Genomic DNA, 12,255 nt, shown 5'->3' with positions numbered 1-12,255 from the left:
TGCGATGGATGAACTTAACTTTCGTCCCCTTCTCCACTGGGAAAAATTTCCAAATATTACAGCGGTGTTGGCGCCCCCATCCATGAGTCTGCGCCTGTGCATTTCATGTGTTTATTTTCATTACAATTCTTATAAACAACCAATACTAATGAACGCATGTTTAAAATTGTAATCTGCTTTTTGGAGAAAAAAATGAGTAATGTGTTTAAAAACTCATATTATAATTAAACTGAAATGGATACACATTTATTGTGTTATTGTTGTGGCAAATTACCCTTTTACCCAGGGGAGATGGATGGCAATAACAATAAAATTGATTGTAGTTTTGAAGAATATTGACATCGTCAATTCGAGAGGTCTTGACTTCCAACAATCAAAGAAAAAGTCATATATTCCATACCCAAAACAAGGGGCCCTTCATATTCTACAATCTAAGATAGAAATAGAATCAAAGGAAGATATAATAAAGCTTTAAAATGTCTACTAAAACATTGTTGTAATTATAGCAAAGCTAAGAAGAAGATGGGAAAGTTGGAAAGATACACGCAAGGTATACATTAAATCTTGAATTTAAATGAAATTTGGTTTTGTTTTTTCATACAATCTATGTGTATGATTTATTTATTTATTTTAATGTGTTTATATTTTTATATTTTGATAAATTTTAAAAAATTAGAATTTATGATGTCATGATTTTCTTCTCTCAACTTAGATCACATTTAATTTTTGTATAAAATTTTAATTAATATGTTATAATTTAATATAATGAATATATGAAAAGAATCTATTCTGTTAGATGTTCACTATCTACAATATATATAATTTTCCTTGGTTGGAAATGGATTGCAAAGAAAGCATCGGTGGTGCAGGTGGAGAGAATCGTTGCTTTAATCTGCGTTTTCAACATTTTAGCAAAAAACATTATATGCTTTAAAAAGACCTATCCAATAGGATAACATCTATACTCTAATTGCTAGTTAAATATGTTTTTATTTATTTAAAAAATATAAACATAAATAAAAATGAACATAAGTGAGAGACTTGGTTCCTACATTGCTACCAAAATGAACATACCAGAATTAGAACATGAAATTCAAAAAGGTAATATAAACAGGGTTCGGATTTCGGAATAAGGCGTTTTTATATGATTTTGAATCAGAAAAAGCAAAAGTTATTTTGAGCTGTTGGGCAACCAAAAATTTAAATTTTCTCGGGAATCAATCACATCCAAAGGGAATATATATACTTTATTACTAGGAGGCTCGCATATGCACACTTTCCTTTTTCTCTTCTTTTTTTCTTTCACACACTAATTTAAATAACCTTCCAATTTGTCATTCAAAAATTCCTAACCTAACCGTTCACCCTTTTTAAGTTTAATTTTTTGCTTCGAGTTATTTGTTCGTCGCAACTTCTCCACCATGTTTTTCATAATTTTATTTTATTTTATCCAGAATTCGGTGGTTTTATTTTGTATTTTTTTGTTTTCTTTGAAGGCAGAGGTAATTTTAATTTTAATTTTAATTTTTTTACTTTTAGTCATGTTCTGACATAAATGTGAGATTTACCAATACAAGGGTGACGTCAATTATATTAGGAACCGATCTCGAAGAGCTTTATTATGATAGATAATAGTGATGATAATAGATTCAAGATGATGAGAATGATAGGTCATTTGAAAATTGATCTTTCATGCATCGCTGATGTGGTGGGTCTCTTGGGACTTTTGACAATTTTTTCTTACTAGATCGATATTCATCGTCAGATTGATTTGATGATGGCGAGGCTAGGATACAAATTTTTCACAATTTAATCAAGTTGATGCATTTTTAGTTTGTTTTTTTTTTAAATTAATCATGTATTGCATTTACTTCCATTTGTCTACTTTTTTTTTTTAAATTACTTTACTGACATGATATATGTTTATAGCAATTTATTTATCATTTGTATTAAGTGTCATGTCTTTCTCATGATTCCTATTAATAACAGTATTTTATTAAAGAATAATCTTCCAATTTAGAACTGGGACCACATGTGATATAATCTCACAACTAATTTCATTTTAACTCCACCATTTTCTTAAGAGAAAGAGATGAATAGGATTAGGTTAATTTTAACCAAAAGCAATAAAACCTTAAATTTCAAAAATAATTGTTGAAATATTTGAAAAATAAGTATTTATTAGTTTGAATTCTGTCACTTAATTATACAATTAAAGGAAGCGGGTATTTGGGCTCTAGTGTTTAATTTATCGGCCAAAGTTGTTTATCACATATTTACGATTTAGTATTTAATCTTCGAGTAGTACTTGTTAATGGTGTGTTGTATAAAATAAATAAATATTTATTTTTATCAACTTTATAAATGCATTTGTTATATAATTTTGTCTTGAGATTGAATCATAAAATTGTTTATTGAAAGTAGGTATCTACTTCTATAAATATATTTATTATATACTTTTATTTTATCCTACAATTTGGATATACCGTAATTTAATCTAATTATTACTTAAGAATTTGATTAAATTAGTGTCACTCATCAACTAAATTCCAACTTAATCATGAAATTATTGAAATCATATTACTTTTATAAAGTAATAAAGACTATTTTAAAGATGTTGTTAATATAAAATCTAAAAAAATACACACACAACTAATTGAATACCAAAATTATAATATTTTATTAAAAATGAGCATTATATTTGGTAGAACTCACGTACCATTAATAGGAGTAAATAATTACCACGTATGCAAATACCACTAGCATAAATTTATATATATCTGAAATCTAATTCTCTTTTATAATTTTGTATAATCTTGAAGTTTGTATATTTTTTGAAAATTTGAATTTATTTAAAAAATATACAATTATTTAAAAGAAATTCATATGACAAAATGTGATATATTTTAGCCTTAACAATATTACAAGAAATTACCAAAATAATGGAAAAGTACCAAACCAGAGAAAAATAATAAAAGTAACAAATTGAAAGATGTAGGCCATTCTTTTCCATTATAAGGGAGAGGGAGTTGAGGCACGTGAATCCGTCTGTCTTGTGGTTGTTGAACTATTAGAATGCAGCTTGCCGAAAAATATCACACGCTCTTTAACTCGAACTATCAATGTTGACAATGTGTGAATAAAGCCTATCCCGTCTATCAAACTTACATTTGCACACATCCCCATTTGTTTCTCAACTTCACGTGTATTCGAATCTAAAAGAAGAGGTTAAGGGTCATTGTCAATCTAGTTTTGGCTGTTCCATGTGATGCATAATGGAGCAGTTATCACCCACCAGACCTGCTTGTCGTGATAGAAAACAGAGAGTTTTATAAACGCATTGAATTGGAATCCGGAAAGGGACGGGGACCATGGCCAGCCGCACCATAGCTTTCATAAAACACCAATCATGTGATGTCTAATAGATTCTTATCTTCGAACCTCTTGATATCGACTTGCTTTAGAGGATATTCACCACGTGAGACCAACGTTGGAGAAAATAGCCTACATAGATAAATCGAGCAAATTTTGAAAAAAAAAAAAAAAAACGAAGGAAAAACATAATTGAGGCGATGCCTGATTTTCATGAACATTTACCTCTCAAGAAATTAAAATCTTGAATAGTTGGAGGTATGATGTTATTATTGATGGTTATCATGTACCATCAATTAATGTCTGAAAAAAAGTTTGACGTGCACTTGTAAATTACTGAGAATTGTGTTCGAGTCAGTGCCGTTGTTTTTAATTACCCTACATCTAAAATGCTTTTAAGGGTCCAACAAAATTGAGTGGCCCTACCCTAAGTTGACTTGCTCATCATGTCTGGTAGAACTGATCAACGGTCCACCACTATGAAATAAGGGGGTGAGAGTAGAAGCCTACTTACCACTGGACTGAAAAAAAAAACCATAGGAAACGGATTGTAGCATCCTACAACTTTGCTGCTCAACAAATACTTCGATGGAGTTCTCTGTCTTTAGGTTCTACCACCAAAGTACAAGTAGCTTTCATGTTGCAACGTTTGTTAACTTCAAAATGATGCAGGCAAGCAAACCTAATCATACTCTTTCATTTCCTAGGAAAACTTCTAAAGCAAAATCAGTGGTTGAGTTGTATGTTTGTAAGCATGAATCGTAAGCTTTATATTTTCGCAAATCCCAAGATAAAGCTGTTTCGTTATTAGTCCATACAAGAGAAAAACAAAAATAAAAGGAAAATTTTCTTACAAGGACAATCTCTATTCATTTGGCATTTTCTTGTGATTCACGGCAAGAATACTGCTCTTCATCTTCAGAAAACCTAATGAGCGCATATATCCTACTCATTATACAGCAAGACCTGATGGAGCAGCGGCGGCAGAAGCCTTTGGCTTGGGCTTCTCAACAACAATGGCCTGAGTGGTAAGGACCATTCCTGCAACTGAAGAAGCATTCTGCAGAGCACATCTTGTTACCTTTGCTGGGTCAATAACTCCAGCCTCCAGCAAGTTCTCAAATTTGTCTGTCATAGCATTGTAACCAACCTCCCATTCACTACTCTTCACCTTCTCCACCACCACCTCACCTTCCATTCCTGCATTTTGAGCTATCAACGAAGCTGGTGCAACCAGAGCCTGCATGCAATAAAATGAATCAGTATAGTTTTATATTTGGAGCATTAATGTTCATCAGGTTAAAAGCATATGGTATATCACGAGTACCAAGTCTCACTGACTGCAGTTCACATTTATCGAACATGGTCCTTGAAAGGGTCACACTAAATAGAATTTTCATTTTGACACCAAAGCTTCAGCAAGTTTACCTTCTGCACAATGTCAGCTCCCAAGCGCTCATCTGCGTCTTCAAGCTTCTCCTTAATTGCAGGAACACAACTTGAAAGATGAACTAATGCAGCACCACCACCAGGCACAATTCCTTCCTCTATGGCAGCAAATGTAGCATTCTTCGCATCTTCAATCCGTAGCTTACGATCCTCAAGTTCAGTCTCTGTTGCAGCCCCCACCTTAATGACTGCAACACCACCAGATAGCTTGGCAATCCTTTCTGCCAATTTTTCTGAATCATAGACAGAATCTGTCTGAGCTAGCTCTTTTTTTAGTTGTGCCACCCTAGTTTGTATCTCATCCTTTGAGGCTGCCTCAGCAATTAGTTGAGTCGAATCCTTGGTAATGATCACCTTTCTGGCTATACCAAGCTGCTCACCTGAGGTATTCTCCACGAGCAAACCCAAATCACTAGCTTGGAACTCAGCACCTACAGTTTAGATAATGAAATAAACACTATAAATCATGGCATAATGTTCCATCAGAAAAATAGATATTGTAACTAAGATACCAGTCAGAATGGCAATATCTTGAAGGAGAGCTTTTCTCCTTTCACCAAAACCAGGAGCTTTAATGGCTGCAACATTGAGAATGCCACGCAGCTTGTTCACCACAAGTGTGGCCAGAGCCTCTCCACTCACATCCTCAGCAATTATAAGCAAAGGAGATCTTAATTGAGTGGCCTTTTCTAACAGGGGAATGATGTCTTTTATAGCTGAAATCTTTTGATCAGTTACCAACACTCTTGCATTCTCAAACTCACAAACCAATTTCTCAGGGTTTGTTACAAATTGTGGGGAGATGTAACCTCTGTCAATCTGGAAGTCCAAAGAAAAAGAAACAAAGATAATTCGAATTAAATCAGGCTTCCAACTGCCACCAAAATATCCAGGTTACTTATATCAAGTGAAAAAGAAATAATATCAGTGGGTTACATATCTAAAACAAGACATACCTCCATTCCTTCCTCAACATCAACTGTGGTCTCAAATGAGGACGATGACTCAATGGACAAAACACCATCAGGTCCAACTTTGTCAATTGCATCAGCAATCATTGTTCCAATAAGGTCATCATTTCCAGAAGAAACAGAAGCCACAGCTGAAAAGCAAAAAGCATAAGTATTGCATTATACAACAAATAATAAAGAGAAGCTTGTTCCTTAGTGCCTAGTGGCACATTGTTTTGGTGTGAGAATACGATTTATAATTGTGCAAAATACCTTTGATATCATCACGACCTTTAACAGGCCTGGCCTTCTTTTCGAGTTCTTCTACCAACCCTTGTACAGTTTTATCGATACCCCTCTTTACTGAGACTGGATTAGCACCAGAGGTAACACTCAGAAGTCCTAGTTTGATTATTTCCCGTGCAAGTACGGATGCCGTAGTTGTCCCATCACCAGCAGAGTCATTAGTTTTACTAGCAACCTTCATCCCACAGCCAAAGGGCAACAAAAGATGTCAGTTCCAATGACCATTGTCAAGGTGAGATTCAAGACTTATCAAAAAATATAATCAGGAGAACACTAAAATGATTATGGGACCTCTCTAATAAGAGCTGCACCAGCATTTTCCATGGCATTAGGAAGCTCAATTGCTCTGGCTATAGTCACTCCATCATTGACTACCTTTGGACTTCCATATTCATCCAAGACAACATTCCTCCCTTTAGAATACCCAAACATGTTATAGTTAATACAATTGATACTAGCAATCATTTAAAGATAATACAAAAGCAACTACAAATTTTCTAACTTCTAAGTTGGAGAATAACGCATTAGTTAAAGGCATGTACATGACAGAAAACCACTAAATTGAATTATCAAGACAAGAAAATGAAAGTTGAAACAAAATTGAGGAAGCAATAGACTTGATCTGATGAGAAGGATCAAATCAGCATACCTTCATTAACCAAGAAGTGAGCTATTTATACATCAATGAGCTAAAGTACACATGCACAAAATCCACCAACTGAGTTAGTCATGAATCTAACAAATATGGTAACAACTGATCTCACCTGCTTTGACCACAGTCACTGTTTCTTGACTGATACTCTAACAATACATATATACATGAAACGATTATGAGTCTGAACTGCACTCTCTAAAACATGCAAATCACAACATTTCTGACATTTTATTCTATTCAAATGTAGGGATAGCAATGGAGGGGGCCCGGGGGAGATATTTCTAAATCCACTACCGCTCCACAATTGGCATGCTCTACTCCCCACCCGCCCCGTTCCACTATGGATACATAATCTTGAAAATCACTATCATTTCCATGGGTGTTTGGATGCATCCATCCCCACCCCACTCAGCTTCAATTTAATTTTTTCTATTTATCTTTTAGTTTTTCAAAATTTTCAATCATTTAAACTGTAAGAAAATATTTACACATAATTCTTTAAAAAATGATTTTTTCTATATTATGTTATTATAATTCAAGGAGGAACGTGCAATTATCATAATCGTTCCATACCCACTATGTAAAAGAAAAAATCCACCCAGCCCCAGCCCCATCCCACATCCACTTTTCAAACAAAATATATATATACTCTATCAGGGACGGATCGGTTCGGAATCCATCGAGCAGTTCGGATTTTGCAATCCTATTCGAATGAGCGGATCAGCTTTTTATTCCTTTAGCCAGAAATAGAGTAGACTAACAAGATTATTTAAAGAAACAATGAATAATGAACTAATGATGGGGAAAAAGAAAGTTACCCCTAGGACCAAGAGTAAGGCCAACAGCATCAGCAAGCTTATCAATGCCAGCTTGCATAGCAGCCCTGGAGCTCTGGTCAAAAGCAATTTCCTTTGCACAAGCTCTCACACCAAATCGGCTATTTCCTTGCCTATAGTTTACTCTTTGGTTCTGGCGCTGATTTCCCCTCCTACCCAGACTCCCCTGCAATCATAAACAACAACCCCATTAGAAACTCTAAAGAACACACGTGTTTCATCACTTCTCCAATACCCAGATACAAAAAAAAAGAAGAAGAAGAAAAGTTCCAAAGGCATCAGGTAACACTGCGCCTCTCAGAAACCAGTGTTGTAGCAGTTAACAGTAGGGAAAATGAAATGAGGGAATGAAAGGAAATACCTGTTTTGAGGTGCAAAGAACAGAAGCAGAAGAAAGAGCATTAGCAGAGGCCATTTTCGAAGACCAAAAAGGCAAACTAAGATCACAAAAAAAAAAGGCGTTATTTTTCTTGCTAGTTTTGAGAGAAGGTGAATAGGGAGGCAGGTAGGGAACTAATAAGTTGCAAGTACGTAGAGTCTCTTCCGGTAGGGTTTAGCTTTCTTTCTTCCCTTTTTTTTTTTAATGAAGAAAGAAATGCTTCTAGAACCTCCTTCCATTTCTTGCCGCTCTCTTCTTTGATTGGGCCACAACGTAGTAGAGCGACCAAACTCATGTTTTGAATTTTAGGTTAAATCATTAATCTACTACCAAATCAAAGTTTGCAATTTTATTTTAGAAAAGTTAATTTCTTTTGTTTAATTATAAGAAGAAAATATCAAAATCAAGTAGGATTAAATATTTCAAACCACATAACAACCTAATCTAAGCAAAATAACTCATGACAAAGAAAACCACTAGCAAAACAGTTTGCAGCATCACCATGCAATTTTTCTTAATACTTAATACTTTTTATTTATTATATTTACTGATACAATTGTTCTTAGTTGGATTTAATTTGAAGGCTTTATCGGATAATTACAAGTTCTATATGAATCTGTTTAGATACCATAAGGTAGGATAAAATTAGTGTTACAAATAAAATTCTAAAATAACAACCCAAAAAATAAAATAAAATCATCTCCAAACGATATCACCCATAAACTTAAGAGCTGGAACACCTCTTATCTCTAAATCAACTAAATCTGCTTCAATTATCCTCAAGTTGGCAAGTTCTGGGTCATTGCGGATCATGTCAATGGCACGCATTTGGTCCTGTATCATAACACTCACACACTTAAGCGAAATGCACAGCTCGTACAATATGCAAACAAGGCAGCAATTTTTGGATCATGATTTTCATGGTTTACAACTAGTATGCTGAAGAAGAAATTAATCTTACCTTCCTTTTGGTAGTGCAAAACTTGCAACCAGATACGGATGGAGGTAAAATCTGGTTGACAATAAGTCTGTGAACAGGTACACATTCTTTCCTCAATGATGCATGCAGCCTAGATGACTCATTTATTGCCATTACCTACATAAATGAACCAATTAGAGATTCACATAACTCATTTGCATAATTAAAAATTAAACTTCATTCTACTTGGTTTTGTTTGATAAAGCCAGCCCAACATGGAGGTCGTTAAAGTGTTTTGGAGAATTATGCAAAAAATAATAATGCATTGTTAGTAGTTCTACAGGCAAAATAGCTGCCAAAGAGTCTTGCTAACCATCTTCCAACTCAGCTACAAGTACAGTACCTAGTCAACAAGCTAAGCAGATATTTTATTCTAAAAATGGCACGAATATTTGATTGATCAGTACACAGAGAAAGGTAGTCACAACGTTAAAAGTTGCACCGTGTCGACAAGAAAGTGAAATCAAGGTCTTACTGATGGTATGGTTACTATAACAAACTCTGTGGAATTGGAATCCCGGAAAAGGTCTCGCACTTTGGTCATCCTCTCCCTCAGTTGCTGTAGTTTGTCAGGCTACATACTCCAAAAGATAATGGTTAGGACTTAAATACATACCAAAACCTTCCAAGGAGACATTTGTGCTTACCACATCCTGCTGTTCTGCTGCTTTCCCAAGAACAGATTTGAAGGCTGAAGCTGCTGAAGCTAACTTCTGCTTGAACTGAGTTTCACAAAATAGATCAGAAGCTGATTATATCTACTAGGTTTCGAGCAAGGTGAACAGATAAGTTGATCTGATCGGTGGGATCCATACAGTAATGACTCGAGAGTAACAGTACTGAAGCTTCCAATTTTATTATACCTTCATAATTTTCCCAATGGATGCATCCAAGAAGTCAGGCAAGGACAAAAGCCGAAGCGTATGGCCCTGTAAAATATTCAATAGAAATTAAAATCATTCACCAACTTCAAAAGCAGTTGAATATGCTAAAAGGTTGTCCACTGACCGTGGGTGCAGTATCAAACACTATCCGGCTAAACATACTGTACTGTGGTGATTCAACAAATTGCATCACCTACAAAGCAGCTGCAGGGTTAGGATGAAAAAAAGTCCCAAATGAAGGAAAATAACATAAAAAAGTAATTAGAAATGGATCAAGGTATATACATGCCTTGGAAATTGCTATAGCTTCATCTAAACCTGGCGGAGGGGTATCCAACAGCTCTCCTAGTTTCAGATCCCCAAACTTCAAAGAAGCAACCAAAAAAATGTCAGGTGCAACAATGAAGGAACAAATCTCAAACAAAATTGAGATGCCGCTGGTAGGTTAAAGGTAAAAATTAGGGAGAAAGGATCAGAACCAGGCACAAGGGGCTATACATGAGCCAGAATGCTGCCCAGAGTAATAACAAATGTTTCACTATTGTTCATCATCTTAAAATTGGTTTAAAGGAATCAAAAGAGCTTTACTTTTTCTCTTCTTTAATCTACTTCAGGAGCCAAAACAAACTCCACTCCTAGAATCCTGGTTAGAATAGAAAACTATGAGCAAAAATGTTAATTAAATCACCATTATGACACAAGTCCATTTACTTGGAACATTATGTTGTTCGCTAGCCAGTAGCAACTCGAATTATCAAAACCTCATGCAAGACATAAATTAAGTTGTAACATATCCTTCTTCCATTATAATGATGATAAACATAATGATAGTCACAGCTTATAAATGTAATAACGTGCAAGACTTGTATCCACCTGATCAGCAAGCATCCCAAGGCCCATGTTATTCATAAAATCTTTGACAGCACTCCCACCATTCTTTTGACTTGAAGTTCGGAAATCCTCTTTAGCCTTCTCGGGATTTATCTGTCATAATTCTAAGGTTTAAAAATATGCAACAAATAATGAGCTAATGTGAAAAAATTCAACTTAAAACCATATACCTCTAGAGCAAACAAAGGAGAATTCAATCCTTCAATAGGAACAAGATTCCCTCCTGCCAAATCCTTGAGATAATGAAGAAAGCAGATTGTTAAAGAAGGGTCCCATAAACTTCCATTATCAAGCATTTTCTATTTAGAGTTAAAAGAACAGAAGCATATTTACCTGGGCAAAAGAGTCACTTAAGGAGTGAGCAGGATCAGTTGAGATGACAATGGTAGGGTGCCCATGGTCTGCAAATTTTACAGCAAGGGAAGCAGCACAGCTTGTTTTCCCAACACCTCCTTTCCCACCTAGGAAGTAATACTTACGCTGTGGTCCAATGACCATCTCATCAAACCTAGCAGCTGGATCAACAATAGTTGCTACAGATCTCACTGCAACCAACAACATATAAACAAATGTCAGCATACTAGTTCTAAGGCAATTTTACTTAAACTTCATTTTGCCTTAAATTTGTAGTGTGATTTGCAAGAATACCAAATGAGCTTAACTAACAAAGAATCCTGCTTGAACTGAACTATCCATTAATGGTCCACACACGCTAGCTGTATAAGTATATATAGAATTTATCACAGTAAAGATCCCTCGTTTATGCTCTGGAGTAGTAACACAACAAATTTCTAATTGCCCAAGAATGTTTGAAACTATGAATACAGTGAAACTCGGAAGCGTTTCCCATTTTGTCAATAGGGAAAACAACCACTACAATCAATCACCAAGCTGATCACTTATGATCAATTGGGCAAACAAAATACACAGTAGTATAAATGAGAAGATGGGTTACCTTGCAAAGGTACAGTATTTGGTCTTTTACATGTTAGAACTGAAACAGAAGTCAAACTTGCTGTGATTCTATGACAAGGGATGTTGTTTTGAGGTTTGGGTATGTAATGAGACAGCGTGATGGGAATCAAGTTTCCTGGAATACGTGAAATAGAACGAAGACAACGAGATAACATCTTAGAGCTGAATATGGGTACCACAAAAACCTGGGAAAATATACGCTTTCAATTGGAAGTTTAATTTGACTGCACTTCGCCGTGAGTGTGATGATGCAGAGGAGACAATGCCAGGGGCGGCAACAGCACGGTAGTAACTTGTAAGGGTTTAATTTGGGTTTAAGGAATCGCCACGTCATTAGACAGAAATCGCCACATGTCGAAAGCGCAAACCCACGTACTTCATTATAAGGCCCTAAATTAGATAAATGTACTTCTTTTTAAAAGTTTATGTCAGCTAAAATTTTCATCCTTTTATATAAAATTTATAAAGTTTTACATCTTTTAAATTTGACATTTACTTTTTAAAATTAAATTTGGCTCTTAATTTTAGAAAAAAAAACTAAATTTTACCTTCAATCTTTCAAAAGTATTAAATTGTTAT

At 34.9% G+C, this 12,255-nt stretch overlaps 2 protein-coding genes across 2 annotated transcripts; both read right to left on the bottom strand.

Annotated features, from left to right (window-relative positions):
• Positions 1 to 4,110: 4,110 nt before the first annotated feature.
• LOC105768962 (ruBisCO large subunit-binding protein subunit alpha) lies at positions 4,111 to 8,135 on the bottom strand. The gene is made up of 8 exons (XM_012589270.2): positions 7,930 to 8,135; positions 7,551 to 7,734; positions 6,369 to 6,490; positions 6,045 to 6,252; positions 5,778 to 5,923; positions 5,334 to 5,640; positions 4,801 to 5,252; positions 4,111 to 4,612 (listed from the first exon to the last, which is right to left on the bottom strand). The coding sequence occupies exons 1-8, from the start codon at positions 7,981 to 7,983 to the stop codon at positions 4,325 to 4,327; spliced, it is 1,761 nt and encodes a 586-aa protein (XP_012444724.1). The 5' UTR covers positions 7,984 to 8,135; the 3' UTR covers positions 4,111 to 4,324.
• A 320-nt stretch (positions 8,136 to 8,455) lies between these two features.
• On the bottom strand, positions 8,456 to 11,993 carry LOC105768963 (ATPase GET3B). The gene is made up of 11 exons (XM_012589272.2): positions 11,657 to 11,993; positions 11,035 to 11,246; positions 10,872 to 10,934; positions 10,684 to 10,794; positions 10,100 to 10,174; positions 9,935 to 10,003; positions 9,790 to 9,855; positions 9,574 to 9,648; positions 9,402 to 9,500; positions 8,909 to 9,043; positions 8,456 to 8,781 (listed from the first exon to the last, which is right to left on the bottom strand). The coding sequence occupies exons 1-11, from the start codon at positions 11,829 to 11,831 to the stop codon at positions 8,644 to 8,646; spliced, it is 1,218 nt and encodes a 405-aa protein (XP_012444726.1). The 5' UTR covers positions 11,832 to 11,993; the 3' UTR covers positions 8,456 to 8,643.
• Between the last annotated feature and the right edge of the window lie 262 nt (positions 11,994 to 12,255).

Source organism: Gossypium raimondii, chromosome 5, assembly GCF_025698545.1.
Source record: "Gossypium raimondii isolate GPD5lz chromosome 5, ASM2569854v1, whole genome shotgun sequence".
Lineage (NCBI taxonomy): Eukaryota > Viridiplantae > Streptophyta > Magnoliopsida > Malvales > Malvaceae > Gossypium > Gossypium raimondii.
The sequence above is the reverse complement of the archived record's forward strand: the minus strand, read 5'-3'. Positions and strand labels throughout refer to the sequence as shown.

Bases quoted from the DNA above. Each gene is read 5' to 3' on its own strand.
- LOC105768962 (XM_012589270.2), bottom strand. From the start codon at position 7,983: ATGGCCTCTGCTAATGCTCTTTCTTCTGCTTCTGTTCTTTGCACCTCA. The intron at 6,491-7,550 runs GTAACTTTCTTT...GGTATTCTAAAG, and splicing joins CCTTACTCTTGGTCCTAGGG to GGAGGAATGTTGTCTTGGAT. The intron at 5,641-5,777 runs GTATGTCTTGTT...TTGGACTTCCAG, and splicing joins ATGTTGAGGAAGGAATGGAG to ATTGACAGAGGTTACATCTC.
- LOC105768963 (XM_012589272.2), bottom strand. From the start codon at position 11,831: ATGTTATCTCGTTGTCTTCGTTCTATTTCACGTATTCCAGGAAACTTG. The intron at 9,044-9,401 runs GTAAGACCTTGA...TCATTTATGTAG, and splicing joins TTATAGTAACCATACCATCA to GTAATGGCAATAAATGAGTC. The intron at 8,782-8,908 runs GTAAGATTAATT...GTTATGATACAG, and splicing joins TTTGCACTACCAAAAGGAAG to GACCAAATGCGTGCCATTGA.